General features: G+C 37.6%; 2 protein-coding genes across 2 annotated transcripts; both read left to right on the forward strand.

Annotated features, from left to right (window-relative positions):
- The first annotated feature begins 1,097 nt into the window (after window positions 1-1,097).
- On the forward strand, window positions 1,098-3,549 carry LOC108265261 (uncharacterized). The gene is made up of 5 exons (XM_053680574.1): window positions 1,098-1,371; window positions 2,252-2,304; window positions 2,505-2,610; window positions 2,793-2,845; window positions 3,125-3,549. Exons 1-5 carry the CDS (start codon window positions 1,188-1,190, stop codon window positions 3,407-3,409), a joined length of 681 nt encoding a protein of 226 aa, XP_053536549.1. The 5' UTR covers window positions 1,098-1,187; the 3' UTR covers window positions 3,410-3,549.
- Window positions 3,550-8,908: 5,359 nt separating this feature from the next.
- On the forward strand, window positions 8,909-15,503 carry LOC108265832 (uncharacterized). The gene is made up of 8 exons (XM_017468573.3): window positions 8,909-8,955; window positions 9,870-9,942; window positions 10,108-10,241; window positions 11,287-11,367; window positions 12,912-13,025; window positions 13,271-13,326; window positions 13,437-13,471; window positions 13,600-15,503. The coding sequence occupies exons 3-8, from the start codon at window positions 10,163-10,165 to the stop codon at window positions 14,093-14,095; spliced, it is 861 nt and encodes a 286-aa protein (XP_017324062.1). The 5' UTR covers window positions 8,909-8,955; window positions 9,870-9,942; window positions 10,108-10,162; the 3' UTR covers window positions 14,096-15,503.
- The last annotated feature ends 614 nt before the right edge of the window (window positions 15,504-16,117 follow it).

Genomic DNA, 16,117 nt, shown 5'->3' on the forward strand with positions numbered 1-16,117 from the left:
ACTAGGGGTGGTGGTTACCATGGTTACGCCTTCGGCTGTACGCTTTTATCCAAATCGACTTACAATTGAGGAAATACAAGCAAAGCGATATGTCAAGCGGAGAACAATACAAGTAGTGCAACTGTACAAGATCCGTTAATTGAATTCCAGAAGAAGCAAAGTGCGCAGAGTAAAGGTATAAGTGCTATCGATCTATCGATCTATCTATCTATCTATCTATCTATCTATCTATCTATTTATTTATTTATTTATTTTAATGAGTTGGTTAGGTCTTCACGGAAGTGGTGGGTCTTTACCTGTTTTTTTGAAGATGGTGAGAGATTCACCTGGAAATTCTATCCACCAATGAGGAACAGTTAGTGTAAAGATTCTTGAACCTTGACACGCCCTACACCGCCACTGTCGTGATAAAACAATAGGCGCTTCTGCTGGTCGGAGTGTACAGGACAGGGCTCTCTCCGCACAGGACAGAGGTAAGGATCTAACGGTCGTTTGTGTACTCTGTTTCAGTTAATGAAGTATTTATGGTTCTGAATCTTAAGTAGAACGTTCGGTTCTGAACCGTTTGCGGTCCTGAAATTCAGAAGTCTTTGGGCTGTAAATCTGTAATGCGCTACTGTCGGCATTTTAGGCTATATTAATCTCCATGATGTGCGGTTCGACTTTCCCGCGTTTTCATTTTTATTATTGTGACTGTTTATTTTGTGCGTGTAGGCTAACTCAAAAAGTTGAACACTTTGAAGACTGAATCCACTTCACGGTCTTCACGTTTAACGGCTATTTCCAATAAACACGCAGGCTGAGCTCATGGAGATTCTCCTGTTTTAGATAGATTACGGCACCGGGTAGCAATAACAAACAGGCTGTGGCGATGATAACGATACTTTGTAAAGATAACGGTCCTTTTAGCGAAAAGGTAGTCTCAGGAACATTTTAAATGAGAACTTGCTATACACACACACACACACACACACACACACACACACACAAAAAAGAAAAAAAAAAGGAGTGATTGCCCATGGATGAAGGGCGTGAACCCCCACTGTGAGCATAAACAATACACCACTGGAAACCAGTGGAACCCTGGTACACCCACCTGCAGAACAATGTCAGCAGGTGCTCTGGACTGAAGAATCACAATGTGATATTTGGCTCTAACAGGATGCGGTGTGTTCGGCGGTATAAGGATGAGTGTCGGAAGGCAGCAGAGAAGAATGCTGGCGGCTCCTTTCCGTTTTGGGTCTGCATTTCTGAATACTGGACTGGGTCTGAAAATCATCATTTCAGCCGTTGAAAGAAGTCGTGTGTGTGCCCCAGTGTTCGACAGTATCAGAGGAAGCGTGACTATTAACTACGTCGGAAAGAATAAGGGTAAGTCGGGGTTTGTTATCTGTTATTCTGCACATGTAACCTGCCCATCTCTACCTCCACGCCTTTTAATTAAGATCAATACGTAATTAAGATCAATACGTAATTAAGATCAATACGTGCACTTTACTGTAGAATTGGAAAGGAATTACAATTCAGAATCTCTGAATCGGTCAGTATCATATGAAAGATCTTGTTTAAATATTATTTGCATTCAGTGACTAGTTTAATGGTTTATTACAAACAGTAACAATGTTGGTCAATTGAATATCGAATTTTACCAATTTAACAATCCAGATAAAAAAAAAAAAACCCCAAAGCAATTACAAAATATTTCAATAACCTAGTATTATTTATTAAGCATTTTTATTAATTGTTGAAGTTTAAATAACTTATGTATTTGTATATTATGAATTTAGTATTAATGTTATTAATAAGATATTATTATTATTATTATTATTATTATTATTATTATATTTCAACTACTATTATAGTGTTATAATACGGGAGATATTTTGGCGGGAATCCGTGTAGCAAGTTTCGGAAAATGTAAAAAATAAAAAATAAAAAAATAAAAGGGCGTGTTAATTTATTGTTTCTTTCGATTTCAGTTAAAAATAAGAAATTTGAAAACAGGTCAAATGTGTTTAATTTTAAGAAAACAGTGTTAAAACATATACATCTGATCACTGCGTTAACGAAAATGTGCAGATGTTATAATAATAATAATAATAATAATAATAATAATAATAATAGGCCTATTGCTGCATCACAGAAAGTGTAAAGAACTATATTGCTTATTGCACTGGAAAGACCTAAAATGAAAATTAAAATGAATTATTTAATGTTTAGTAAATGAGCAATTCCATCTCTTCATTTACAGTGATGAAGAAAATCCTGAACGTCGGGGAGGAAACATATGAAGCTCAGGCTCAGGTAAGATTCCCACGCACTGCAGAACAGACTTTAATACAGTGTCAGTGCTAATGATCGTGATTACTTCGTTTATATTCTGAGTAAAACTGATACTGAGCTGAATATAGTAACAGATCAGTGCAGTAAATGGTAGGATTCTGTCTCCTGGTGAATTAGTGAATAAATAAACTCCATGATTTGTGCTGTTCTCTCTTTTTCAGATGATTGCTCCTGATCGGAGGATTGATATTTCAGCTGTTGAAGGAAGCAATGTTTTTGCTCCAGTGACCTACAACAGCACAGGAACACTGATAATCAACTATTTCGGTAAGAATGAGGGTTAATAGTGGGGTGGGAGATAAGACATGAAAAAAGGCTTCAACATATATATATATATATATATATATATATATATTCATTCAATTCAATGACCTTATGTGTAATAATGAATGTGAATAGTGTGTAAATTGGTGAATAATGTGTAAATTGCTCCATCCTTTCATTTACAGTGATAACGAAATTCACGAACATCGGTGACGCAAAAACTGAGCCTCACGCTCAGGTAAGATTTATAAGGAATGTAGAACAGACTTTAACACAGTGTCAGTGCCGATGAATGTGATTACTTCATTTATATTGTGAATAAAACTGGACTGATACTGACACGTATTTTAACTTGAGTGAAGGTGAACGGATGGAAATCTTTCTTTCTATAGTTCTAGCACTAGTTGAATGAGGTGAATATGAGCATGTTGAAATCAGCAATGAAGCATGCTGCTGGTTAAACTGCACTGTTGCTATAAAAAGCTCATCTTCCCTGATTTGTGTGTGTGTTTTCCAGGTGATCGTACCATTGAGGAGGTTGTCATCTTATCCCCCCTCCGGTCTGAGGATAAACATTTGTGCTTTTGATGGAAGCACTGTTTGTTCTCCAGTTTTTCACAACTGTACAGGAACACTGACTATCAACTATTTCAGGTTAGTAGGGATACCAAAAATGCTAAAATTAGCTCCTGAGGCCAGGCCAGAGGGTGGTGTGTGTAGGCAAATGTCTGGTAACAGGGCCACCCATGTAAGCCAGCCTGTTGGGTGGCAGTCATGTGATGAACAGTCTCAGATGGATTAACTGTGCAATGGACACTAGCTTTAGGAAATTGGTGCGGAACGAGCTGCAGTCACTGTGTGATTGGTCACAACCTGTCTTCACTTGTGTTTGCGATTTCCATGGACAGGATATTAAGACACAGCCGATGTTGGAGAGGTGTCCATTATGGAGGGATTGAGGTAGCAGTGTTCTAGCAGCAGCAGTATTACAGTTTCTGTACCAATCTGTGGTAGTGATCCAGGATCTCAGTTTGTGCACAAAGCTCTTTGTTTACAAGTCAATCTACATTCGTGACCCGTGGCCATGAGCTGCAGATAGTCAAAGAATAAGATCAGAAGTATGGGAAGTGGAATAGCATATTATAGCTTGTTGCATTATTGTTTATAGTTTCACTGCAGCAGTGGGTAACAGGGGTGACCCTGGCATGTTGTGTTTTATTCAGGGGCTTCTGAAATTGCATGGTGTTTCTGCATGTGTTGTGCTACACTATTAAAGTGAAGATGTGCCGACTATGATCCTCTGAGCCCGGTAGTATAGTTGTACATGTTCACTCCCCAACAGAACATCTATAGTATGTCTGTAGGCACACTACTGTCGGTCATTGTTGTATACGGTCTACTGGGATGATTTAAACAGATACTGTGATGTCTAAAAACTGCCATTGTTCCAGCTAAACATGTATAATGTGTAGCCTATAATGTTCCATCTCTTCTTTTACAGTGAGAAAGAACTTCATGAGCATCAGTGAACAACTGAACCTGAACTTCAGGCTCAAGGTAAGATGGTGAGATTTAGAAAGAATTGGTCACAGACTTTCATACTAAATTCACTCACTAATATCTATCCGTTTGTTTCAGCACACTTCATCTGACAGTGCCATAGAAACAGTGATGGACTGGACCTCACACAGTGTTCCTGGGATATGCTCCGTGATCACTGGATAGCTTCACTTGGACACTATAGACTTGAAACTAACACATCCACAATATATTTTTTAATCATTTCTCCCCTGTCTGGAACAACACCCTCCTACCTCAACTCTCTCCTGAAGGCCTACGTTCCCTCACGCAATCTGCGATCAATTAGCGACCGACGTTTAGTAGTTCCCACTCAGCATGGCGCGAGGTCCCTTTCCAGAACCGTCACACTAACTGTTCCTCAGTGGTGGATTGCACTTCCAACCTCAATCCGGACAGTAGTTATATCATACACTTTCTGTCAAACTGTCAATCAAAGTGTTGTGTGTGATAATTTATGACCCTCTGTGCTTCCCTGACTGGCAGGTCTGTAGGGGTGGTGAGGAGGGTAACCCTATGGAGTTCATCAGCTGGTCAATCTGGCTCCTTTGTGTCTGGGGGGTTGTGGGGAGGTGTGTGTTGGGGGGAGTAGCCCCCCTGCCAACAAAAGGTGTTTATGTTAATGAGTTTGGTTTTTGGTGGGGTGAAATATGTCTGAAAAGAAATAATGTTTTTAATATGGACATGTGTTTGTGTTACTTTGTTCTTTGTTAGAAAAGCATGATGCTTGAATGTGTACATATATGAGTAGAATATTTGTTTTGTGAAATAAATGAAAAGAATTGTTGATTATGTTTTTACGGATCCCGGTTTACCTTTGAATAAAAAGTTTAGTCGTTAAAGCGTCTTTTTTTTTTTTTTTTTTTTTTTTAAAACAACAAGAATCTGTTTAAAAGAATCGTTTGTATTACATACATTCTAAACACAAACCTTTAGGATGTAAAAATGATTAAAAGAGCTGTTTAAAAATAATATTTAAAACCCTATCCACTGTATCAGTGGGTCATTTTGGCACCTGTATGTCTGGGTTGTGTCCTTCCATTCCTGGGTGTGTGTGTTTTGTGTATTGTGGGGGATCTCCCCCAACAAATGTGTTTATGTTAATGAAAAGTGTTTCTCCCAGAATTAATCACACACAAATGTAAACCTTTTTGTGGTATAAGAGAATGTTTGTTTCTGAACTTACTTTTGTGGTATTGTTTTATTATGAAGCTTAAGCATGGTTTAGGTGAAATATGTTTGAAAGATTGTCAATGTTTAATATGGGCGTGTGTTTTTGTTACTGTGTGGGTTATTTTGTTTGTGTAAAAACATTGTTATAAAAAGCATGATGGTTGAATGCGAACATATATGAGCAGAATGTTTGCTTGTGAAATAAATGAAAACAACTGTTGATTACGTGTTTGGGAGAACGGCGTGTCTTTGAATAAACATTTACTGAAATAAAAACCCCTGAAACGGATAAACCACCGATGTGGCTAAAGAAATGTAAAAAATGTTTTTACATACATTCTAAACATAAACCTTTAGGAGGTAAAACGTTTAAAAGTGCTGTTTAAAAGAATCGTGCGTTTTGTTTCAACTGTAAACATTTTGGAAAATGGTTCGCCGACGAGGATACTTACACAGAACTGCCGTTAAATACATATGATGTCTATGCTTTGAGATCCCATGTCCACACTGACTGACAGTCAAGTCATGTACGTTTAGGCCCTCTGTAACACTGTTTGATCTGAATGTGTGATCTTTCCTGGCAGTTGTCTGTCTGTGTGTGAGAGAGACATGTGATTTCTGGGGGTTTTGCTGACCAGAATGCTTACAAATGTGTATATGTTAACTAATTAAGGAGAGAGTCGTGCATCTCAGTGCTTAAATAATGGTTAAAAAGTTGTAGTTAAAACACAGAAGAGTCTCTGCAACTTTCTATTACGATGTCTGCTCCGAGAAATCCTTATACCCCTAGAGGAATGCTGTGTATTCACCAACAAGAGGATCTGTTGAAATGAGAGAGGACCTGACGGTGTTTACACAAACGAAATAACGCCACAAAGTAACACAAACACATCCCCATATCAAAAACATTATTTCTTTTCAGACGTATTTCACCCCATCTAAAACCAAACTCATTAACATAAACACCTTTTGTTGGGAGGGGGACTATTCCCCCCCAACACACAGCTCTCCACAACCCCCCAGACACAAAGGAGCCAGATTGACCAGCTGATAAACTCCATAGGGTTACCCCCCTCACCACCCCTACAGACCTGCCAGTCAGGGAAGCACAGAGGGTCATAATTATCACACACAACACTTTGATTGACAGTTTGACAGAAAGTGTATGATATAACTACTCCGGACCGCAGAATCTCTCACCATCTTCAAAAAACAGCTGAAGACCCACCTCTTCCGTGAACACTTGACTAACTCATAAAAAAAAAAAAAAATGCTTGTATTTTTTCTCATTTGTAAGTCACTTTGAATAAAAGCGTCTGCTGAGTGAATAAATGTAAATGTAAATGTCTAAACAATGTTCTGAGCAGTATTGGTTCAACAGAAAATGTGACGTATTATGCCACTGTAATAAACCTCTCTCTATATTATGTATTTTTTTGTTTTACAATTTTATTTAGAAAAACATAGCCATTAAAACATTCAAGAAAGTTCAACAAACATTTACTCTGTACGCCCCCACTAGGCCAAACGTCGATACACAAATAACATGCTAACTCTGCACCGCACTGCCCTCTGGTGGTTATTACACGGCACAATAGAAATCATGATGTCTCACTCACTCGCTTTCTCTCACTCTCTCTCTCTCTCTCTTTCTCTCTCTCTCTCTCTCTCACACACACACACACACACACACACACACACGCACGAGAGTTAAAATATAAAACACTTCCCCGCTTCCAGGAAACAAGACCCCGCCCCTGGGTCTCTGGAAAGGTAGATCAGTACTCCAGAAAAAACACGCACTTATCTTCACTGTGTTTCTGGTGATGAGTCCTCTTTGTGCACACGGTCCTTTTCAAACGCTCCTGGAACATATAACCAGCGCTCCTAAATACCCTCACACTTATCTACCTATACAAATACACTCTAACTATCTTCACTGCTGGACAAACCCTAATGGTCTCGATCAACACAAAGCATCCCAATCTTCCCCTGAGGGCCAAAAAACCAGTCACGTTCATCCTTCGAGCCCGTCTCCTCTCACCTTTTATCTCTCATCTATCCTCCACTCCAGGTGAGCTGAACCTCCTGCCTTCAGCCAATGGGAAGAGAACATGTTGTAAGTTCAGATAGGAGGGGCCAATGCCAAACAAAGAGAACCCCCAGCGTCCAGTTTATTTTAGGAAGTTCCATTCTTTCAGATTTCACTGAGAAGGTTTACCCACTTTAACCGGTGCTCTGAACATTGCATCATACAGGAGAATTTAATGTTTTATATGATAAAAAAATCATCCTGTTGCGGGTTTAAATGTTCAAACAAGACGTTAAATTCATACACCCCAATTCATACAAACAACAAAAATAAATGTGGGTAAAATACATTTGTGCGAGTGTTATATTTACACAATTCAATGCCGTATCTACAATCCTTTTTTAGAACAAATTTCTAACAAGAAGGTCCAAAGAAGAAACCAAGTTCTCTTGAAGAGTGTGAGAAAGATTCATCCAGTTATGAGGTTCTGATTATTATCATCATCATCATCATCATCATCATCATCATCATTATTATTATTATTATTATTATTATTATTATTAGTAGTAGTAGTAGTAGTAGTATTAGTAGTAGTAGTAGTAGTAGCAGGCCTAGTAGTATTAGTAATATGAGTAGTAGTAAGAGTACTAGTATTAGTAGTATTGGTATTAGTATTAGTATTATTAGTATTAGTATATTAGTAGTAGTATTACGTATACAGGACGTGTAATAGTACAGATACAGTAGTAGTATAATCATTAAGTCTAGCTGATTTAATGTTTGATGTTCATATGATGGTTGAACTGAAATGATGCCTGGCACCAACCACCATGCTGTAATCAGTGTTAAACATATTCCGTGGCTTTACGGCACGTGGCCAATCGGGAAAACACTATAGCAAAAAAAAAACAACAACAAACAAACAAACAAACAAAAAAAAAACCTGTAAAACGTAAACAAATATGTTCTGAATGCCAGAATTTTTAGTACAGTGTTAAGTCAAAGAGAAATGACTACACATGGTGATGTGATGTTTTGTGTTGATGCTGTGGCTGCTTTTAATTATTGTACACGTGTTAACCCACGTATTAGGAATCAGTAATATACGAATGATGTAAAAACACCAAGTAATTGTTTTATTCTTTTCAACAACCAATGATTCCTACAGCCAAGTCATGTGCAGTGTATCAGTGTAACTTAAATACCATTTTCGATGCCGCTCTAAATTCTATTCAAGTCGGAGAGCCTAACTTGATCTTAACCTATCCAAGATGGCGGCTCTGTTGACGTGAATGACTTATCACAATTTGGAGGTATAACGGTTAATAAAATATTTCATAAAATATTTTAAAAAATACATAAAAACCATTATGAAACCCACGTTTTGTGTAAAATGTTTCGTGTACAATGTTTTGCGTACAACGGGCAGAAAATATTTACATTATATTAATATGACTGAAATAAAAAAAAACAAAAACTATCACTTCCGGTAGCGGCGCGCGGTGACGTATAGTTCCCGCTCTTTTTCAAAATTTGAATCTGGCAGACGGAGAAAGCGTTTAGCGGTCAGGATTCTGTTTCTTTTATTTCAATCATATCTGCTATAAAATTATTTTTTATACCTGCTTCTGCGTATATATATATTTATATCTTACACTAGGAATGATAAAAAAAATGTAAGTGTGCATGTTCTTAAACAAAAAACTGCAAAGAAATTTCGTAAGAACTTAAACAGGAAGAAGCTGAAACAGGAAGCTCAACGACGCTGTTAAATAATGACTTCAAACAAACAAATACAAAAACAGTCGGAGGCTACAACATGATTTTCTTTCATATAAAAATAGAAATGATTTTTACTTAATTCTGTCAATCATATATTTAACTGAGAATATATTTATCTTTTCTGTATACTTTAAAAAGAGAGCTTTGCTTTACTTTTCTATTACTACTACTACTACTACTACTACTAATACTGCTATTACTATTACTAATACTGCTGCTTCTACCATTACTAATACTGCTACTACCATTACTAATACTGCTATTACTATTACTAATACTGCTGCTTCTACCATTACTAATACTGCTACTACCATTACTAATACTGCTATTACTATTACTAATACTGCTATTACTATTACTAATACTGCTGCTTCTACCATTACTAATACTAAATGGCCTGCACTTATATAGCGCTTTTATCCAAAGCGCTTTACACTGTGTCGCACTCACACACCAATGGTAGCAGAGCTGCCATACTAATACTACCAATAAATCGTTTATGTTCCTTTCATGTTGCTGTTCTTTTAAACTGTACTTAACTTCCACTTTTACACCGAGTGTAGTTTTTTGAAGTTGACTTGTTTTATAGTTTATTAATCGTGCAGAAAAAAATAATAATCTGGATTTCATGTATAAGTGATTCAGAAGGTAATATAGTATACTGGTATATAATATATGTATTCATTTTACTTTATAGCTACATTAGCTCAATTAAGGAAACAAGCTGTGGACACGGACATGTCGTGATGTGATGATGGACAGCATTTGAGGTAAAAGTGAAACCTCAACCTTTTATTTGTGGCCAAACTTTTCTTTTAAACTTGTTTTTTTTCTTCTTTACTGCATAATAATACAATCTTACAAACAATCTTCGGAATTATTAAATGCAGTGATGTACCACTGGAGTAATCTTAATTTTCTTCTTTTATTATTAGATGGTCACAGCATCCTGGGTGCATTCATTTGATAAGAGTTTTCATTCTGACTGACATGGGAAAGATTTCTTGTAGACGACGATCAAAAAGGAGACGATCAAACTCCATACAGAGAGAAAATGACCAGCAAGGAGGTGAGATTTCCTCAATACCTGTTTTATTACATCCAAAAATATATATATTCAACATACCCAACATATATATTCATTATTATTATTATTAATTTTATTATTATTATTAAACAGGTGCAAAATTCATGGCACAATTTGAAAATTCAAGCACAAGGTGGCAGCACAACACCACCACCAACAACAACATCAAAGATAGCTTTACTACTGTTTAAAATAATTAAAATCTGTAAAATCTAAATAATAGAGCTGAAAAATTTGCATTTCTTTATTTTATAATCCTCGTTTAATATTTTAATTGCCGTGACAATATTTCCTGACAGAATTTACCACAAGGTGGCAGCACAAAAAAAGAAAAAAGACTGCTTTACTGTTTTTGAGAAAATCTAAACTACATTAATTATCATTAAACTCTTCACCATTAATTATTATATTAATTTTGTATATATATATATATATATATATATATATATATATATATATATATATATATATATATATATATACACACACACACACACACACACACACACACACACTCACACACACACAGTGCCTGATATTTCATGTGAATAACAAGGTGTGAAGGTGCAATTCGATGTTACGGCCTGTAACTGCACATCACGTCAACATATCAGACATCATGTGAACGATACGTGATGACGTTTGAAAAAGAACTTTTCCTGTAAAAAAAAATTGTGAATAAGTAAAGCACGTGCCTCACTTGTGACAAGCTAACACGTGAAAAGAAACTAATCGTAAACAATCACATGAAAATAAACGAATTGTGGAAACTCAAATAGTAACGTGTGCGTGATGTGGCAAAATCAACACGTAAGAATAAATATTATCTAAAAAAAATATGGAAAATGACTTGTGAAAATAAAAAACCCAGGCATGACGTGTAAAATGTGTGATCCATACTCTACTGTATGTCACAGATGACGTATTTAACAACCACATACTGTATATATCTACAGTAAATCACACACACACACACACGTCTGACACGAATACTTGAGATGATTTACTACATTTTCTGTTTTTCCAGTCATCTCCGATAACGTGAAACAGGAGAGTGAGATTTCTGAGCACAGCTTCTCTGAGCCGAGACACAATGAAAATGAATCCGGTAAGAAAACGCAGCTCTGCCGTCACCCTGTATCACTCATATTTACATCCTCTGCCTTCAATTCCTGTCAGAAAAATCGTAATTACTACCTGAGTGGAGTTCAATTCCACGCCAGCGTACAACCGGGGAACTCGTAATTTTCTGCGAGCCCTGACTTTCTGAGTTGGGGGCGTGTCTATAACTTAAACAATGATTGATAATAAAACAAAGGTTTCTCATAGTGCCCTTTAAATTTTTTAACAAAACCACTTGAACACACTTAAACACACATGTCCATAATCATGACGTCCGAAAAGTCTTATCAGGACAGACTCCGCCCACAGGAAGCAAATCTGGAGTGTAAGTGATCTGTTGCTTGCTTCTGGGAGCCAAGAGAATAAAATTAGCCATGCTGTCTGTGTGGGAGGGGCCTACTCACTCGCTCTCTCTCTCTCTCTCTCTCTCTCTCTCTCTCTCTCTCAGACACACACACACACACACACACACACAGTGACACTACAGTGTCGCTGCATGAGCAGCAGTTCAAGAGGTCGAGGTTGGCAGGCTTCACGTGTCTTGAGGAAGCACGTGCTTGCTCCACCCTCCCCGGCCACGTGACAAGGCTGGGACTTGTCCAAAACCAAATTGAGCAGATAATGGAGGGAAAATCCAATAAAATTATATAAAAATCATCTTTCACACACTAACTTCATAAACACTCTCCGCTTGGAAGAGGGTGGCCTTGTGCCCCGAGTTTCCTGGGCCATGTAGGATAAACGGTACGGAGGATGAATGGATGGACGTCTGTTTTTAAACGATCCCTCGAAATCAACCCATTGACTTTCTTTTTCCACCAAAAACCCGCCGAATTTAACCAAACGCAAGCCTGATTCTCTGGACCATAAAATCTGCCTCGACTTTTCAGAAGGACCATTTTTTTTAAAGGGACATGCGTCTTATTTATTTATGATCACACACGCCAGGGATGTCCAGTGTGATCCGGAAAGAGCCGATGTGGGTGCAGGTTTTCTGTCTAACCAAACAGAAGCCACACCTAAATCTTCTGAAATCCAAGATCAACTGATTAATCAGGTGTGGCTCCTACTGGTTTGGAATGAACGCCCTTGACGTGTGCATATAAACATATACAGTATAAACATATCTGTTGATAGAAACACTGGTGGAAAGAACACTGTGGGGAAAGTGATCAGTTTACCATAGTGTCGAGAGTAATACAGTTTTATTAGATAAAATATTTGACCGAACGTTGTCAGTAGCCGTGAAGACTGCATGAAGGTGCATGAGTTTATTCGCATGGATTCGATCCTGGGCCTCGTTATAATCATCATCTCGGGTTTTCACACAGATGAATTTCTTTCACACCTCATACCAAACCTCTTGCAAAATTAAATGGCACTGCCTGAAAAATTATACGTAGTGAGTACATCCCTTTATAGTACGATGTTTGGTCAGAAGGTGTTCATATTAATGCTAAAACTTTATTATTTCTATCATTAAAAAAAAGCCTATAATCAGTGCGTATGTGTTTCTGATCTTTTTAACAGATGTATTTTCCAACTCACTGAGCCTGAACACTTCTGCTGTGGATGGAAGTCATGTTTTTTTTCCAGTTTTTTCCCATAGTAACGTAGGACAAGTAACGATCAACAGCACTTACGGTAAGAATGATGGATTTTCCTTCCAATAATGTCCTGGGAAATTCTCCTAGAATCTGTAGATTACCACGTCAACTTTCCTGGGACTTTAAATCAGCGTTACTTTAAAACTTAACCCTCAGCCCATTAATTCCTGTTGGATTTTTACTATATGAAAGACGCTTTACAGAAAAAGAATATTGTGAATACGTCACTTTTCCGGCCCTCGTTGTATAAACATTTATAATATTCCAACTATGCAATTGCAGCAATAAATAACAAGTCACCTGATACCAGGGAGAGAAATCCAGAATCTCAGGCTCAGGTAAAAACGAAAATACTCAATTATATACGTCAGTGAATTACGTCAGTGAGAATTTCTGCAGAGTGATTTATAGACTCTGTTTTTTGTTTTTGCCACAAAAAAACCCCCAGGATGGATCCTCTGACGTTGACGCCTCTGCAACAACGTGAGTATACGTGAAGTATAAACAAAGAGCATTCGGCTACTAATACTACTACTAATAATACTAGTACTACTATATAATAATGTACCTGTCGTATTTAAAAGGTGAGACTTGGTTTGTTTCTTTCCTAGTATTTTAAGGACTCCTAAAAAATCCAAGAAGTTCAGGAGAAGTCGACGTTCTGCTGCCAGACGATCTCTCACCCACTTCTGCGGACCACGTGACATCGTGGGTGAGATTACTGGAGCTCACGTCACCTCCGAGTATCACTGCAGTGATTGCAGATTCAAAATTCCTTCCTGGAAACCTTTATGCTTTAACGTCAAGTGTCCCGGGTGCAAGATGAGCTGGAAGTGCGATAAAATCCAGTGTACTTGCAAAGCTAAAATAACCCTGGAGCTGCCCAGTGGGCAGACGCAGAGGGTCACGCTGGACGATTCGCTAATGCGCTCCATTGTTAGGTTTAAAACACAGGGCTACTGCAAGACGGAGAGAATCGAGACGAAGATTCTGAAGATTGGGAGCGTGAGAGTGGTGTATAACGATGGAGTCTTGAGGAGCGTGAGCAAGATTTCGTCCAGCTCCATGTCTCTCCGTGATATTCCAGACGCCTTCCCTAGTTTCTGATTAGGGATTCTGAAATCTGGACTCCAGTATGGTAATAAATGTGTAAAATGTGTAAAAAAAAAAAAAAAAACCCAAAACAAACAAATCAATAATTTCGAAAGTTACATCAATGTTTATGTGTGGAAAGTTCCTCGTATTCAGAGTGGGGTTACACACACGTTAAAGCCGAATACCGGGTCTCTGTAGTTCACGCCTCTGTGGTTGACCAGGACCCTGTCGCCGGTCCACCGGTCCTTCCTTGGACCACTTTTGGTAGATATTAACTCGAGAAACACCCATGTGTCCGCCGATAAAGGCAATTTTTCACGATACCGATAAAAACATCCGGTGATCAGGGCCAATTATATCATGTCAATCAAACGAGGGCGGGAAAACATACTGATTTTGTGCTGTGTGTAAAGACGATGTTGATAGTGTGATTAAGGTGTGTACAGGTCTGTAATACACACCGATAACGTGATTAAAACAGGAATACTCCACACATCTTAATTCCATCTGTGCTTACTTTGATTATGACTTTAGTCTGATTAAGGTCATCACTGATCTCTGTTTACATGCTAGTTTCTTAATCAGAGTATTGTCTTAATCAGGTTGATATCAGAGTATCGTCGTCCGTGTAGACGTACTGACTGTTATTCACTTCACCTGCCAGTGGTCTTAATGTTATGGCTGATCAATGTATATTTTATCGTGAACTATTGTGGTTACATAAAACTGTCAGACTGTGCTACTGGACATAATACTGCTCCTAACTCGAGCCGATATCACGCAAGAAAACGCTCTTAAGTTTAACTCAGATTAACGTCTAACTCAGACACACCTGTTTTCCTCAATCTCCACCCAGCTTGCCTAACTCTTGCATGATTCCTGTAGATATGTAGTTGATTTTTGCAAGTGAACTTTACTTCTCCTTCTTCATCTTATTTACTTTAGTGTTTTCGTTTGGTTGTGTTTGTTTCGTTTCTGTTTGTTCTTGTTTTATTTGTCATTTATTTTTTTCGTCATTAAAGTTCCGGTGTCTCAGGGTTGACCAACAGCATATTTGATTGTTGAACATCACCAGGTGCTGAAGTCAGTGTTCCAGTTTACCTCAAAGGTGTTCAGTGCGGTTGAGGTCAGGGCTCTGTGCAGGACACTCGAGTTCTTCAACTCCATCCTTACAGGGGCATTATCGTGCTGGAACAGCTTTGGGCCACAGAAAGGAAAGAGGAAGGGAAATCACACAAACGCATTCTATACAACTGTCTGCTTCCATGTTTGTGGCAGGAGTTTAGGGAAGGACCACATATTGGTGTGATGGTCAGGTGTGACCATTTTTGACCATACAATGTATATGTAAACTTTTTCACGTGCCATAATAGAAATATTTTATATGCCTCATTCAGTAAAAAAGATGGTGCGTCTGAAAGGATTTGCGTCTGTTTAATAGAAGGGAAGAATAGACAATAGAGAGTTGACACAAGACATTCTTATACATTTGTAGTTATTTTATTAACATTATAGCATTATATTAATTATATTATAAATACCTTGTGCAGTCTCTTCTGTGTAAAATGCTTAAACATTTTGGACTCAAAAAGGCGTTTTAAAAATGAGAATTACATGAATTACATTAAATGACTGTGAATCATTTTCTTATAATTAACCGTTGCACTGTTCGAGTCTTTAACCAACATGTTTAACAGGTTTAGCCTCCAAGTCATCCACAATATAATCCACAATATAATCTGTTATTCGCCATTAAAGTCATTAAATACAACGGTTAATACATGTTTTTCCTTGTTTAATAGAACAGTTAGTTCCCTTTCAAAGGGAACTCAACGTTACATGATCTTAACATATATTTTTCATGTGCACGTTCTTACAGTTAGGGTTTTCCCTTTATTAATCTAAAAAAAACAAAACAACAGGTTTTAACAAGTACAACACAATCCTGTTACAGTTTTCATTAGCATGAATCACTTGGATCACTTCCAGTAATAAAAAAAAAACCCCGAACACAACATCTAAGATATCAAATAT

The sequence above is a fragment of the Ictalurus punctatus genome, chromosome 5 (genome assembly GCF_001660625.3).
Source record: "Ictalurus punctatus breed USDA103 chromosome 5, Coco_2.0, whole genome shotgun sequence".
Taxonomy (NCBI): Eukaryota; Metazoa; Chordata; class Actinopteri; order Siluriformes; family Ictaluridae; genus Ictalurus; species Ictalurus punctatus.